We start from the raw sequence: 16,852 nt of genomic DNA, 5'->3' as shown, positions 1-16,852 counted from the left end.
TAAACAGACCACACCTTTTTTATTTGGCTTTTCCTGTTTCAATTTTACTTCTCATAAGAAACTGTTTAAAGTAGTTATTCAAAAAGTTCCCATCTATATTACATGTTAGCTGTCCATAACAGGATTGGATGTTTTAACATCCCTGAATTTCAGTCTCTTTCATTTTATCTTGCATCTCCAATTGCAAGAGGAAGAACTGGGCTGTTCTTCTTGTCATTATCAGTTACTTCTATCCCTTTGAAAATTAAAAACCAGCACTACGGGCTTGACTGCAAGTACCCTTTAAATTTGGCCTCTTTCCGTGGACACCAGGCATTCTGAAGCCCATCAGTCTGTTCCAGGGCAAAGGCAAACAATACTTTCCATTACAATCACTTGTATCCAGGAAAAAAAAAAAAAAAACAGGCACTCTGCAGCATACGTAGCATAGCTGCCAGAGAAAAGTTTACTAGCTTTAGCCAATTGGAGGCTGTGGCCCTGAGCCAAATTAGCATGTTTTTCTCCGCCTCTAGATGAAGTCAGGAGTGAAATATGACATTGAACTTATTCTTAAAAAGGAAGAGGCACAGGAAAGAAAAGCTAAACCTGCAGGAAAGTGCCTTGTGCCTAGGAGAACGAGATTAGGAAGCTGTGTACATGCCTCTGAACCCTGAGTGGTTCTCAGTTCTGTATCCTTCGCCTCCCACTGGGTGGAGTAGGTCTTTTAAGAGCAGCTGGAATGCGGTTCCCCTCATCAGTGTAGCCAGTTGTTGACTGTCTGAACCTCTGCCAGTCCTAGAGAGCGGTGCTCCGAGCTCAAACCCGAGGGCGAGCTGGTCCTTCTCACCACCAGTCCTTCTCACCGGGGCCAGAGGAAAGTGCCCACCTGTGCAGGAGCCATGGGGGAGGACGCTGTACAAGCTGAAAAGTTCCAGCACCCAGGTCCCAACATGCGGCCGGAGAAGCCGGCCAGCTCCAGTCCGGTGCCGTCCTCCACGCCGAGCCCCAGCCTGCATCTGGGGAACCCGGAGGAAGCCATCCGGGACAACTCGCAGGTGAACGCTGTCACGGTGCTTACGCTCCTGGACAAACTGGTGAACATGCTAGACTCCGTGCAGGAGAACCAGCGTAAGATGGAGCAGCGGCAGATCAGCCTGGAGGGCTCGGTGAAGGGTATCCAGAACGACCTCACCAAGCTCTCCAAGTACCAGGCCTCCACCAGCAACACGGTGAGCAAGCTGCTGGAGAAGTCGCGCAAGGTTAGCGCGCACACGCGTGCCGTCAAGGAGCGCATGGAGAGGCAGAGCGCGCAGGTGAAGCGTCTGGAAAACAACCACGCCCAGCTCCTCCGGCGCAACCACTTCAAAGTGCTCATCTTCCAGGTCAGTGCCCATGCTCTCCTCCCACCCAGCTGGGCCTCCTCAGCATCCAAGAACTCAGTCTGCCTGGCTCTCCCAGCCCTTTGTACATCTGTCCTGCCTGTCAGAGATCACACACACACAAGGCATTGTCCTCTCTGCCTGTGAAATCTGCACACGGAGGGTGGGAATTTCCCGGATAACTGCAGCCTAAACCCAAGGCCGGTGCCTCATGAGTTAGCAGGGTGGAGTCATTTGTCAAGAGCAAGTGGATGCACTCCGTACAGGCTGGGAACGTGAGGAGGTGCAAGCACCCTAGTCAAATTCACTTGTCTCTCTGCATTGTGAACGTGGGGCTCTGACTGCAGCTGTTAGTTGGACAGGGCAAATTAATTCAGCGGCTGTTTATTAACTCTTTGTGGAAATGAGGGAGTCGTGTAAGTTGTTTTTTTAAAAGCAGCAAATCAAATTTATAACTTTTTTAAAGCATCCCTTTGTCCAAAGGTCACCAGTGTTTGGGGAACTAAGTATTGATGACTGATTCCATGAGAAATGAACTAGCCTCTTCCTATTAAGACTTTCGGACAAAATAATCTTGTTGCACTCTTTTCTAGCAAATGATGCGCTAAAACTATAGAGCATAACTCTACACACATGCTAGATATGCTTGTCATTACTCAGAGAGACCATAACTGTAAAGTAAAATAGTTACGAAGAATATTTTCTTCTTCAAATGGTTGCCTTGGAATAAAAAGGCCACTTAATTTTTTTAATGCCTCAATAATGCAATTAATGTAGCAAAAGGCTATTTGGGGACAGGGAGGTTGCCTGGGGCTGTTGTTCCGCCAAGTAGTGGGCATTTGTCAATCCAAGGGCAGCCCTGCCTAATGCTGGAAGCCCTTCCGCCCGGTGGAACCCAGCCAGTGCAGAGCCCAGGAAGCAACTGCCATCCCTGCCCCAGGGCTGTCTAGTTGTGACCATGTGAATAGGAGAGGATTTCAAAGCCATGGAGGGGCGAGGCTATAACCAACTGTTTGATTGTGAAAGGCACACAAGAAGAGCCTTCATCTCCCCAAAGAGATTTAGAAACTGGAATTTAAACCGAGGGAGCCTTCTTTTTCTAAATGAATCTGCTCTGCCAAGTCAGAACCTAAGCCCCCTTCCTCCATAAAAGGAAAGAAAGACTCATCTCGCTGCTTTTTTGCCCTCCCCCAACTACACTTGATGTTATAAAGCTTCAGGCAGCTGATGTCCTCCTATACCTTGCAGGCTTTTGCGGTCCGGAAATTTTTTAGCTTTTAATGCAAATGAAATAGCTTTTCATGCACCAGATGAGCTGAAGAGAGATATGGTAACTGCCTTTCCCAAGTCATACAAGATCCCTATATTATTAGCCTGAAAGATATTATAAATCTCAACTCTCAAGGCATTTCTAAATTAAATACTGATCTCCAAACAAAACCAAACATGTACAGACCTGTTTAAATCTGAATCATCAAAGGAAATTTCCCTCCTTCCAGTATGAATCAGAGAGATTATCTCTTGTCCTATCCCTCAGTGAAGGAGGAAAAACAAGAAATTATTTATCTAGTAGAGGAAATCACAATATGCTGGGATCAGTTTTTGTTTTGTTTTGCCACGGATGTTCTGTGGGTGCTGGAGGGAGGGATGGGGGAAGATAAGTAACTAAAAATTTCAAGGGAACTGTAAATATAACATTTGAAAAAAAAAAAACAACTATTGGAAACTTAAAAACATGTCCTGCTGGTGAAGCCCTGCCATGGTCTTTTTGTCACAGTGGATTGTTAGGTGTAAAATTGCCACCAGAAATTCTAGGATTTCTCCATATAGTGAGGATGAGGTGAAGCAGGCTCAAGACCATTGTAGAGGCTACAAGAATCCAAAGCAGTGTGTTCAGCTCCAATCAGAGCCTCTTAGCAGACAGCCCCCAAGGACATTTTTTTTTAAAATTTTACTTTGTTTTACTTTACAATACTGTATTGGTTTTGCCATATATCAACATGAATCTGCCACGGGTGTACATGAGTTCCCAATCCTGAACGCCCCCCCACCTCCCTCCCCATACCATCTCTCTGGGTCATCCCAGTGCACCAGCCCCAAGGATCCTGTATCCTGCATCGAACCTAGACTGGGCAATTCATTTCTTACATGATATTACACACGTTTCAATGCCATTCTCCCAAATCATCCCACCCTCTCCCTCTCCCACAGAGTCCAAAAGTCAGTTCTATACATCTGTGTCTGTTTTGCTGTCTCACATACAGGGTTATCGTTACCATCTCTTTAAATTCCATGTATATGTGTTAGTATACTGTATTGGTGTTTTTCTTTCTGGCTTACTTCACTCTGTATGATCGGATCCAGTTTCATCCACCTCATTAGAACTGATTCAAATGTATTCTTTTTAATGGCTGAGTAATACTCCATTGTGTATATACCACAGCTCATAAAAGCAAAAATAAACAAATGGGATCTAATTAAAATTAAAAGCTTCTGCACAACAAAGGAAACTATAAGCAAGGCGAAAAGACAGCCTTCAGAATGGGAGAAAATAATAGCAAATGAAGCAACTGACAAACAACTAATCTCAAAAATATACAAGCAACTTATGCAGCTCAATTCCAGAAAAATAAACGACCCAATCAAAAAATGGGCCAAAGAACTAAATAGACATCTCTCCAAAGAAAATATACAGATGGCTAACAAACACATGTAAAGATGCTCAACATCACTCATTATCAGAAAAATGCAAATCAAGACCACAATGAGGTACCATTTCACGCCAGTCAGAATGGCTGCAATCCAAAAGTCTGCAAGCAATAAATGTTGGAGAGGGAGTGGAGGAAAGGGAACCCTCTTACACTGTTGGTGGGAATGCAAACTAGTACAGCCACTATGGAGAACAGTGTGGAGATTCCTTAAAAAACTGGAAATAGAACTGCCTTATGACCCAGCAATCCCACTGCTGGGCATACACACCAAGGAAACCAGAATTGAAAGAGACATGTATACCCCAATGTTCATTGCAACACTGTTTATAGTAGCCAGGACACGGAAGCAACCTCGATGTCCATCAGCAGACGAATGGATAAGAAAGCCGTGGTACATATACACAAGGAGTATTACACAGCCACTAAAAAGAGTACATTTGAATCAGTTCTAATGAGGTGGATGAAACTGGAACCTATTATACAGAATGAAGCAAGCCAGAAAGAAAAACATCAGTACAGTATACTAACACATATATATGGAATTTAGAAAGATGGTAATGATAACCCTGTATGCAAGACAGCAAAAGAGACACAGAAGTATAGAACAGTCTTTTGGACTCTGTGGGAGAGGGAGAGGGTGGGATGATTTGGGAGAATGGCATTGAAACATGTATAATATCGTCTATGAAATGAATCGCCAGTCCAGGTTCGATGCATGATACTGGATGCTTGGGGCTGGTGCGCTGAGACAACCCAGAGGGATGGTACGGGGAGGGAGGAGGGTTCAGGATGGGGAACTCCACAGTGTTTACCTGTGACAGATTCATGTTGATGTGTGGCGAAACCAGTATTGTAAAGTAATTAACCTCCAATTAAAATAAATAAACTTATTTTTAAAAAATAAATTAAAAAATAATTAAAATATAAAATTGACTGCAGTTACTAGAAAAAAAAATAAAGTAGGGGTTTTAGAGTAGTAAATTATTATATATATTTCAGTTCTTATATTACTATATTCATTATGCCAATGAATATAAGTTGTGTTATAGAGTGGTCCAGTATAGGGGTTGAAAAAAGATACACAGACACTGTTTCAAATCCTAGTTTCACTGCTGGTCAATTATGTGCTCTTATGCACATTTTCTGGAGAAGGCAATGGCACCCCACTCCAGTACTCTTGCCTGGAAAATCCCATGGACGGAGGAGCTTGGTAGGCTGCAATCCATGGGGTCGCGAAGAATTGGACACGGCTGAGTGACTTCACTTTGACTTTTCACTTTCATGCATTGGAGAAGGAAATGGCAACCCACTCCAGTATTTTTGTCTAGAGAATCCCAGGGATGGGGGAGCCTTGTGGGCTGCTGCCTATGGGGTCGCACAGAGTCAGACACGACTAAAGCGACTTAGCAGCAGCAGCAGCAGCATGCACATTTTCTAGCTTTTCCCTCATCTGTACATCTTATTAATATTTGAATATATTAATAAGAGCAAAAGTATTTTGAGCTCTTAATAAGCCCTGCAGAATCTGCTAAGCATCTTTCTGTCATTTATCTCAGTTGCCCCAATTTACAGATGAGGATGCTGAGATTCAGAGATGCTTACATCTTGTCTGAAGTTATTTAGTAAGCAGTGATGAAGCTGGAATTTAACCTCATGTTTAATTGATTTCAAAATATGTGCTCTTAAATATTAATGTTTCTTCCCACATCTCTTTCTCATAGGGTGAAAAATAGGTAGATTTACATATTCAAAATGGTTAGTGACTGTCATGGTGTAAGAGCTCAAAGAATAGAAGCTCTTCCTGGGTGGATCTGAAATACATTTTCATGGAGAGGTGGCTATATTGTGGTGGTTAGAAATATGGCTTTTTAGTAAGAAACTGATCCCACCCTACCTAGGATCTGCAAACAGCTATGCTTTTGCTTTTTTATGTGCTATTTATTAAAAGCTACACACACACACACACACACACACACACACACATTCATTTACTCACTCCCACTCCTTGCCATACATTGTATAACAACTGCCTTGGTGAAATCAGTTACCACCAGAGCAAAAGAAAGCAAAATCCTTGAAGAGCACAGGCCTCTGCCCAGAGGGCCTACTCTAAATACACCCTTCTAGTAGCCACATAGTCTTCACTGTGCTGGGGCATAGGGTAGATACTTTCTAGACCTGAAGAGTGAGGAGGGCAGAGACTGTACCAGGCACCACTTCAGGTCTTGAAGTTGTTTGTCACTTTTGGTCTACTTGACCCCTATGCTAGACTTTCCCTTATTAAAGCCATTGCTTTCCTGGTTTCAGACCAAAAAAAAAAAAAAATTAATGTAAAAGTAAGAGTGAGGGAAGAAAATCTGTCATCTGACCAGAACACATTCAGTCTTGTAGTGTTTAGAAGATTATGTTTCCAGTTTGTGAAGTCCTGTTATGTTGTCTAAAATCTGTTGGTGCCTTTTGGTTGGTTGGTTTGTTGATCTCCTAGATACTTATATATTAGCATTTTTTTTTTAATTCTGAAATTTTTCCTATTTAAAAAGTCATTTAAGTCTGTGCTGAACTTACAACATTGTTGTAGCTGTTAAGCCTCTCATGCATTAGCAAGTACTTCAAATTATAACCAGTAGAATCTAAAACTGGAGAAAATTCATCTCCTTTTGAGCAATAAAATAAACTGTAAAATCCCTGTTAAATTTAGCAGCTTCCCTTTTTATGTTTTTTAAAAATAATAGGTTAAGATCTATGTTTGAATTCAAAATACTGTGACAGAAGCCGGTATAAATGAAATAAGACTCACTGGGGTTGCTGATCATAAAGCAAATGCTAAAGACTAATAAGGCTAATACTTTGCTTGTAAGTGCATAGGTATCTTTTACTAAAAATAAAATCTGTACAGAAAATCAGTAAATTTACAGGTAAGAGGAAATTTTCTCTGTTGATTGAAGAGACTAGAATTTCACGGTAACTGGCCCTGAGGGTGTGATACTCACTTAAGGCCTCTTAAGGTTCTAGTAATGATTATTTGAAAAAGCAGTCTGGGAATGATTTCAAATCCAGGGAACAAAATGAGAGTACTCATGAACAGTTTACACTTTCATCCACATAAAATTGTGAAATTGGGTGAAAAGAGTAAAAGTTAGATATTTACTATGAGTATATTCATGGAGAACCAAGCCTATAAATGTGTTCAAATATTCATCATTTGGGTTCCTTTGATAAGAACAGAATTATAGAAAGGTGCTAAAATTATAACATCTTCAGACTATTTTAATTGACTTTTTTATAGACTATACTTCATCCAAAGCCACTGTTCTGAAAGCCGTTAATTTTGTACAGACTCAGAAGAAATGAACATATAGGTAATCAAAGCCACATTTATGTGACAACTCACTATGTTTATATCACATTGATTAATATTCCAATAACAGGATTTTGGTTTTGATATGCTAATTATCCAGTGACCTTTAGTTGAAGAGATAAACAAAACACTAGTTTTTATGTTATAATTTACACTTACTGAATGCCAGCATTGTCTCAGGCATTTTAAACAAATAACTGATTATTGTTAGTATTTCTTCAAAAAAACCATTACTTCTCTCATATATTAAAAGTCTAGATTCTCAGATGCAAGGCTTCCAAGTAAATGTGGCCCCCTCTGTTGTTTTGTAATCTGTATCTGTTTGAACAAATAATAAATGTTCTCCAATACAACTCAGGTCCTACAGTTTTGATTCTTGAATTAAAAAAAAAAAAAGTTTGGCATTTGTACCTCTGAGATCACTTTTGCAATGTGTGAACAAGTTTTTTTATGAGATTTAAGTTAATATCACAGAATCAAGTATTTCAGAGCTAGAAAGTGAAGTCACTCAGTCATGTCTAACACTTTGCAACCCTATGGACTGTAGCCCACCAGACTTCTCCATACATGGAATTTTCCAGGCAAGAGTACTGCAGTGCGTTGCCATTTCCTTCTCCAGGGGATTTTCCCAACCCAGGGATCGAACCCAGGTCTCCCACATTGTGGGCAGACGTTTGACCATCTGAGCCACCAGCACCTCAATAATCATTTAGTTTGACCTCATTTTATATCAAAGGAGCAGAGGCCCTCAGAAACAAAGTGATTAGCAAGGTTTCATTTGATTAATAATATAAATTATAATTGAATTATGAAATGAGTGAAAACAAACACTATAAGCTCACTATGGCAAAGTTCATGTTTACTGGGTTTTCTACAAGAGCTTTTAAATAATTCAGTGTGGTTTGTTTTTTGTTTTGTGGGTTTTTGTGTACAACAAAAAACACCTAACCAGTGTGATCTTAAAAAAGAATTGAACCCTTGATAACACTGAAAAATAATGAAACTTTTAAATCCTCAAGAATGTGAAACACTGCTCAGGGATTATAACTAATGCATTTTATTCTTATGACTTGCTGATTCCACTGACAGCTGCCTTAGGGGTGCAGTTCTAATCAATGGCTTTATCCACTTGGCAATCTATACCTCCAGAAACACAAATCGGAGAAAACCATCAATGTGTAAAAGAGACCTATAAATCAGAATGTCAGGTGGGCATAGTTCCATTTTAATAACTAGGATTTAGAGATTATTGGATAAAACATTCCATGGACACAAATTTATGGTCCTCATATCCCTCCAGGATGCCACCACATCCCTGTGGGAATGTAACCACCTTTGTTGTTTCCTAACAATTAAAAAGATGTTAGTGACAGGAGAGCAAACTGCCTATTCAAGCTTTTAAATGACTTACTGTAGGCTTCCTTTTCTAACGCTAGTCATAGAATCTTCTCCTTTAATGTTGTGTGTGTCTATTTTTTATGTGCAAAGAGACTTTGCTTCCATGAGCATCAGGGCAAGAAATGCCCAGCATGTTTTCCAGGTTCTCTGTGTTGATATCTACATACAAGATGGAGACTATTAGTTAACAAGAATTAATATGAACAGCAAACAAGAGCAACTGCAAGGAAAAATACCGCTTCTCAAGAGTTCTTTTCACTCCTTTTCTCTTTCGTGGTATAAGCATGAAAACATATTCAAATAATATTAATATTCATATATGTTAGAAGTGTACTGAATGATGGCCCATTCCAGCATGCCTGTCTGGAGAATTCCATAGACGGAGGAACCTGGTGGGCTACAGTCCATGGGGTCACAAAGAGTCGAACACAACTGTGCGACTAACACTTTTCACTTTAGCAAAGGTCCTGTAAAAGGTCAGAACCAGGAGCAGCTGCATCAGTGGGGCTACATACCTTTTTGCAAAAAAATCTGCAAGGCAAACAGTCAACTGCTACTGGGGGCCTCTACTAGGAAGAACTACCCATGGAAGCCACACAACCCATAAGGGATTCTTAATGCCATGTTCAGAAGTCACAAACCCTAAGTGAATATATAGGTAACTAGCATAGTTAATGGAGAAGGAAATGGCAACCCACTCCACTGTTCTTGCCTGGAGAATCCCAGGGACAGCAGAGCCTGGTGGGCTGCCATCTCTGGGGTCGTACAGAGTCGGACACGACTGAAGCGACTTAGCAGCAGCAGCAGCAGCAGCATAGTTAAACATTGACAGAATTGAGGATGATATTTGATCCTCTCCCTTGAAAGAGCCATCAATCTTAGAATATATAAGAGAACATAGATTAAAAACATTACAGCAGGAGTCTGAAGGCAGAAGTATCACCTCACCCACAGGCAGGTGAAATATCACGTGTTCCCATGAGGTATGTATGTTAGGGACTAAACAAGGACAGGTGAGCAGGTAAGACTGGACACCTGGGGAACAGTGCAGTTACAGAGGAGCCACTGTCTGTAGTTCAAGTTGAATTTCCACCACTCTAACAGTTACTTGATAGTCAAATGCATCTATGTATTTTATTAAAGAATAGAGATTTTGAAGAGTGTTAGCATTCTTCAGCTTCTAAACAAACATTATGGAAGTGTAAGACCTAATATACTTAGATGTTCACAAATTCCTGTGTGAAAGGAAAGGACTGACCTTCAGAACAGAACTAGAAGTCATAAAATAAACACTGTCCAGTAGACGTAACATAAAATACCGCTTGAGTAATTAAGATGACAGCAGAAGCATAGCAGTTGGCCAAGAAGACATATCTCACTTGTTTCCAGTTGCATAAAGACACATCCAACTCATTCTGGATTATGTCTGTATCTGCTAGGTTTACTTTCATAGTTGGCATCAAAGAGTTTTTATATAATTTCCCCCAGCATTGTATGAAAGAATTCAATTGGGTTTCCCACCTTCCCTCAACTGCCCTCATGCATGCAGTGTGATCTACCAACAGATGACTTCTGATTCGCCTGATAATGGACTTTTCCCAAACTGTCCTCAAAGGACGCAAAATAAGTGAGACAAAAGTCTAAGACTCAACAGTTAACTGTGCTTTTTTGAACATAAAATTTATACTGTATTAAAAATGAAATATTATTAGTTTAAGTCTTTTAGAAGTACAATTAATTTGCCCATCTTTTATGGAGGTTGAGGAAAGGGAAGTTATCAGAGAAATATTTTAATTATCCTGAGATTATACTACACAAAATGTACTTCTTATCTAGTAACCAAGGCTTATTTTTACAGTTTTCCACCTGACTTTCTGCCTTCTTCACTAAGGACTTTCATAATTGTGTCCAACTCTTTGTGACCCCATGGACTGTAGCCTACTAGGTTCCACCATTCATGGGATTTTCCAGGCAAGAGTACTGGAGTGGGGTGCCATTTCCTTCTCCAGGAGATCTTCCCAACCCAGGGATTGATCCCGGGTCTCTGGTAGGCATTGTAGGCAGATGCTTTACCGTGTGAGCCACCAGGGAAGATCATACTTTATTAAAAATTAAACATTATTAGTTTAAGTCTTTTAGAAGTACAATTAATTTGTCCATCTTTTATGGAGGTTGAAGAAAGGGAAGTTATTAAAGAAATCTTTTGATTATCCTGAGATTATACTACACAAAATGTGCTTCTTATCTAGTAACCAAGGCTTATTTTTACAGTTTTCCACCTGACTTTCTGCCTTCTTCACTAAGGACTTTTAATAACATTTCACTGAGCTCTTGGTTTCTTCCTTTCCTGCAAGTAACTCCTGTCAAACCTTCCCAACCCTCTTGTCAAATCCCAGAAGTAATTTTGCTTCTGGACTAAGTATCAGAGCCCTAGTTATTTCTGTAGTCTGCTACTCATCCACTGAGAATAAAATCCTTCCTTAAAAATGAGAACCATCGAGCCCCATAGGCCTGGTTCTTCTCTTTTCCCAGTGGCAGCAGCAGTCAGCAAACGTCCTTCCAGACACAGAGCTAAGTCTATTGTTTCATAGTGTCCGACAGAGGGGCAAGCTCCACTCCAGCCATCCTCGTGCCCTCTTAGGAAGCCTCCTCACCCAACACACACTCATTCAACAGATAGCTGCTAGCTGTGAGGCACTACTCCAGTCACTGAGGCATAACAGTGAACAAGAGACAAAAGTTCCCACCCTCTCGGGGAATACACATCAACGAGAAAGAGACAAATTGAGACTTGTAACATGGCAGAGTTCCTTCTGTAAAGGTCCATGTTATAAACGACTCATGGGAATCCCGAGCACCTTTCAGTTTTTTACTTTATTATACTGTGTTTCTGACACATTCTGTGATATTCAAAATGGGAGAGTGTGGGGAAAGCTCTGGGGAACAGAGTTTGTGATTTCTTCATTCTACCAAGGAGTCTCTTCAACCAGCCCCGCTTTCTGCTCTATCCAAAACTTTGTTTCTAACCAACGCGTGGAAAGGACTCTGTTATGAGTATGTGTGTGTAAAGTGGAGACACGGGGCTGTATCTTTTCAGAGAGTAATGAAATTATACTACTTGGCGGATAATAAGGAGAGGGATTTTTTATTTTCTCTAGATTAAAACATAGTTCACTTAGTCTTTGTAGGGAGAAGTTAAAGGTATACACCCATAGAACATATCTGTGATCATAACCCCAGTTTTATTGACTTTTCAATCAATCAAAATTGCCAAATGGGAAGGAAAGCTCTTAACATTAACATAAACTGGCTCAGAGGGTAAAGTGTCTGCCTGCAATGCAGGAGACCTGGGTTCGATCCCTGAGTCAGGAAGATCCCCTGGAGAAGGAAATGGCAACCCACTCCAGTATTCTTGCCTGGAGAATCCCATGGACAGAGGAGCCTGGTGGGCTACAGTCCACAGGGTTGCAAAGAGTCGGACACGACTGAGCGACTTCACTTTCACTTTCACTTTGCAAGAAGTTTAGCTCCCACATAGACTTATAAATTCACTAAACCAGTTATTTTTCAGACTGAAAGTGTACTGGACAGTCCACAATATAATCAGGTAACACTGAGACTCGGCTTGCAAACCCGGCTGGCAGTGGGCTCTGGAGCCTGGCCCACCTCAGCATTCTTGCAGAACCCCTCACACACTTGGGAATGCAGTCTGAAAGCTGCTAATCTAGGGCAAATCCTCTTGCTCACATTTGAAAGAAACTGAGACCCAAGGAGATTAAGTTATTTGCTGAAGGCCTCCCAGCCACTGTACAGTAGAGCAAGGATTGAGACTCAGACCTCCTGCCACAAGTTCTGCCCACAGTGCCATTTCTCCCAGTGAAAATGTGAAGGCACCTTGCTGGCTGACTCTCATTGTCCTATATTTAAAGAAAACTATAAAAATCAAAGGGCTTCCTTTGCTGTATGACAGCCTTCCAAGGCTGTCTGAAATCTCTTTGCTTTGCAATGCTGGAAAACCATCTCCCTTGCACTTTGGAGGCAAGTTTTCAGGCTCTGCCTGCGGCCTAATGAGAGGCAGATCCTTGTACACCTAGAAGCCGGAAAAAGAGGTGTGCTGGGAAAAAGGGGAGGGGAACAGATTCCTGAGTTTTTCTGTTCACTCTAGGTGGGCTGAAGTATTCTTGCCCAAGGAAGTCCTACTTAACAGATAGGCTTGATAGGCTATACCCGGCAGCATGTGTCCCCCCCGCCCCGATGACTCCAGAAATGGCCATAGTATATCACCTCTCATTATAATGCTGACAAAAGATGTTCTAAACCACAGAGCTTCATGAGTTGGGTGCCCAGTAAGGCTGTGCCTTCCTTCCTTGACTCCAAATTTATGTCATTAGAAAAATTATGCATGCTTAGTTGCTTCAGTTGTGTCTGACCTTGCAACACTATGGACTGTAGCCTGCCAGGCTCCTCTGTCCTTGGGATTCTCCAGGCAAGAATACTGGAGTGGGTTGCCTTGCCCTCCTCCAGGGGATCTTCCCCACCCAGGGATCGAACCCACATCTCTTATGTCTCCTGCATCAGCAAGCTGATTCTTTACCTCTAATGCCATCTGGGAAGCCCCATTAGAAAAATTAGTGTGCATTTTAAAACAGATACGAAGGTTGACTATACCTTTTCTTTTGATTTCTAACTGGGGATAGAACCTGGTGTCTAAAACAAACGTCGGGGTCTAACATTTGAGGAAAAGATAGGGGCAGTGGCGAGAACTGGGAAGTCCTCACTTTTATCTTCTAATTTGACCTCCAGGCTCTTTTGCAGTGGGTTTTGGCAGGAATAGAGCCTGAGGGTAGGAGAGAGGCCCTTCTGAGTTCACAGTAACTTACTTTAGCTCCTTTATCTAGGCAGCTTCCTGGTCTATCTGCACCACAGCCCACTTCCCTCCCTGCCTGTCACTGATAGAGCCCTTGCCAGATGCTCTCATAATATTCCCAACAGGCAACCCTTGGCCTTACCCAGCCTGAGGCCAAATGACTTGATCAGTTTAGAATGAACCTTCATATTCTAGAAAGCTAAAGCCGCAGACATTGGGTTTCTGTCATGCCAAAAACACATAACACAGAAATTACAGCAGTTCAGGACTATTTGTGACATGTGTTATTAACATGAAATCTACACTGCCCATCTTTTCAGGAAGAAAATGAGATCCCTGCCAGTGTGTTTGTGAAAGAGCCAGTTCCCAGCCCCGGGGAAGGGAAGGAGGGGGAGCACGCTGATGAAAACAAGTCCCTGGAGGAAACTCTGCACACAGTGGACCTCTCGTCCGATGATGAATTGCCCCATGACGAGGAGGCCCTGGAAGACAGCGCAGAAGAGAAGATGGAAGAGAGCAGGGCAGAGAGAATAAAAAGATCCAGTCTCCGGAAAGTGGATAGCCTCAAAAAGGCATTTTCTCGCCAGAACATTGAGAAGAAGATGAACAAGCTGGGGACAAAGATCGTATCTGTAGAGAGGAGAGAGAAGATTAAGAAATCTCTCACTTCCAATCACCAGAAAATATCCTCAGGGAAAACCTCCCCCTTCAAGGTCTCTCCTCTCACTTTTGGGCGAAAGAAAATCCGAGAGGGAGAAAGCCCAGCAGAGAATGAGACCAAATCAGAAGACATGCCCAGCAGTGAGATGGCCAATGACTACGAGGAGAGCTCGTTTGCAGAGGGTCTTTCCGAAGCGTCCCTCACCAGTGCCCTGGTGGAAGGGAAGAGCACGGAGGGGGATGCTGGGATGGCGGCCTCAAGAGGGAGTGACTCAGCCATGGACAGCAACGTCGACTTGACTATTGTGGAAGATGAAGAAGAGGAGTCAGTGGTCCTGGAACAGGCACAGCAGGTGCGCTACGCAGGAGACTATGTGCTAGCCTCCCACGAGGCAGAGCGATCAGAGGAGGAGCCAGTGCAGCCAGCTGTGCTCCAGGTGGACCAGACTGCTTAAATGCACAGCCCTCTGTGAACCAGCTTGTGCTTTCAGCTAGGTGGGTGACCAGAGCCTAGAAGCAAACTCCTGCACATCTCCAGCACTCCCCGCTCAGACCATGTTACTGTCTAGGCAGTCATCACTTGCTCCACAATAGGCACACACACCATGACCAAGATTTATTATGAAGGCAGCCTGTCAGGGTCTATGCTTCTAATGTACCCTTAACTTCCATTTCTGTAGTCCTCAAGACTGCCCAGAAGAAGAAATGGAGTAGTCATAAAACACTGATCAATGCGGCTAAGTCAGAATCACCAGAGGCTACGTAAGACACTAATTATGAAATATGATTCATTTTTTGTCATTTCTTGAGCTTGCTGAACAGTGCATCAATAATATATTGAATTTCCATAGAACTCTGTGAATCTATATTCTTCAAGTGTGTGATTATATAATATACATATGTATTTAAGCTAAAGAGATAACTATATTTCAGAAAGAAAACACTTTTCTTTCTGAAAAAGGTTAGAAGAGAAAGTTCAGTTGGATATTCACATAGTAGAAACCACTGTTTATTGAAAATGAGGGTGAAATGAAATTGAAAGACATTCAGCTAATGAAGTAAGATATGTAGAAAAGTCAGGACTATTAGAAAAAACTAAAGAGAAAATAGGGAAATAGGAAACAAAGAATGCCAAAGAGAATGAAGACAGAGAGAAAAAAGCATGTGCTCAGAAGTAAAATATTTACAATACTAGTTCAAGTATTTCACTCCTTATATAACAATACTAAAGAAACTCATATATATTGGAATAGTATGTTATATCTTCACAATATTTTTATTTTCTAATATTTTCAAATAATGTAAAAAACATTTTACTGTGTTAAAGGTGCATTTTTCCTTCATAAAAGACACTACAAGTACCTCTCTAAGGAAATTCAAAAGAATGTCTCTTTAACATTGGAATGAACATTAATCTTCAAACTTAATACATACTGCTTTTCTTAGGAAGTTGAATCATACTATTCTTTATTATTTTCCAAATTTGAAATAATCCTTGCACTCCAAATGATGTAATGTAGGTTTATAAGCTGTTAGAATCAACAGGTTGGGAAGAGAAAGATTCTAGTTTTCCTTTTTTTGTACATAACAGTAATTTCATTCCAGGTCATATTTTATTTATATATTTTCACAGAATATTAATATGTTTCTTAACTTCTTAAAGTATGCTAGTGTTTATGTGTATGTGCACATTTACTCAGACAAGGTAGTTATTACTATTGCCTAACATTATACTAAAATATTGCTTTTTAAAAAATTACAGAATGGTAATGTTTTAAGAAGACTATTATAGTTTAAAGACAGTTATATCAGAGAGCAGATTTCCTACCTTAAGTATATACCACTCACTATTAGTTCTCTTATAAATATAGATAATCTGAAACAGTGTTAACAAACTGTGCTTTGCCTTATAAAAGGAAGAGTATTAACAAATGTACTAATGGCATAACTGATACAGCTATGTCCTTATTTTGCAATAATGTACCCCATATGTTATATTGTTGAACTAACAGTGACTGTTGAAGAAGGCTAAATAAAACAAAAAATAAAAAGCATACAACAATGTCAGTTTCTTGGTGGAACAATTTTAAAACAAGCAGAAAGAACTGATTATTAATCTCTCTTCAAAATGTAGGCCATAATGTTGGTTGTTTCAGTCTTGATTTCATCTATTAACTCTGCTTTCTTTTTCCCCTGATCTCATTTAGAAATCCAAGACTCATTCTTCAAGTTTAACTTTCTTGACATCACCTTGCCAGCTCTGGAGAGCATATGAATTTATTGTAGCAGCTGATGAATTTGATAGTTCTATCTGCATTTTTATTATTTTGTACCAGCACTTTTAATACCTCATATAGCCCGGCAAACATGAATGTGTTGAACTGTATGTCTTGAACTGTACATTCAGTTTATTCACAGAGATACACCTTTGCTTTCTGCAGTGCCATTCAGCTGGTTGAAGACTTCATTTCACTCAGGGTCCTAAACATGCCTGTTTAAC

General features: G+C 41.0%; 1 protein-coding gene across 1 annotated transcript; it reads left to right on the top strand.

Moving 5' to 3' along the window:
- The first annotated feature begins 614 nt into the window (after nt 1-614).
- On the top strand, nt 615-16,368 carry CAVIN2 (caveolae associated protein 2). Its single transcript, XM_068967811.1, has 2 exons — nt 615-1,361; nt 14,013-16,368. The coding sequence occupies exons 1-2, from the start codon at nt 879-881 to the stop codon at nt 14,805-14,807; spliced, it is 1,278 nt and encodes a 425-aa protein (XP_068823912.1). The 5' UTR covers nt 615-878; the 3' UTR covers nt 14,808-16,368.
- Nucleotides 16,369-16,852: the final 484 nt, after the last annotated feature.

Source organism: Capricornis sumatraensis, chromosome 3 (assembly GCF_032405125.1).
Source record: "Capricornis sumatraensis isolate serow.1 chromosome 3, serow.2, whole genome shotgun sequence".
NCBI lineage: Eukaryota > Metazoa > Chordata > Mammalia > Artiodactyla > Bovidae > Capricornis > Capricornis sumatraensis.
The sequence above is the reverse complement of the archived record's forward strand: the minus strand, read 5'-3'. Positions and strand labels throughout refer to the sequence as shown.

What these genes read in the sequence shown, in the direction of transcription:
- CAVIN2 (XM_068967811.1), top strand. Translation starts at nt 879, where the DNA reads ATGGGGGAGGACGCTGTACAAGCTGAAAAGTTCCAGCACCCAGGTCCC. An exon ending in TCAAAGTGCTCATCTTCCAG is followed by an intron (nt 1,362 to 14,012) that starts GTCAGTGCCCAT and finishes CCATCTTTTCAG; the next exon opens with GAAGAAAATGAGATCCCTGC.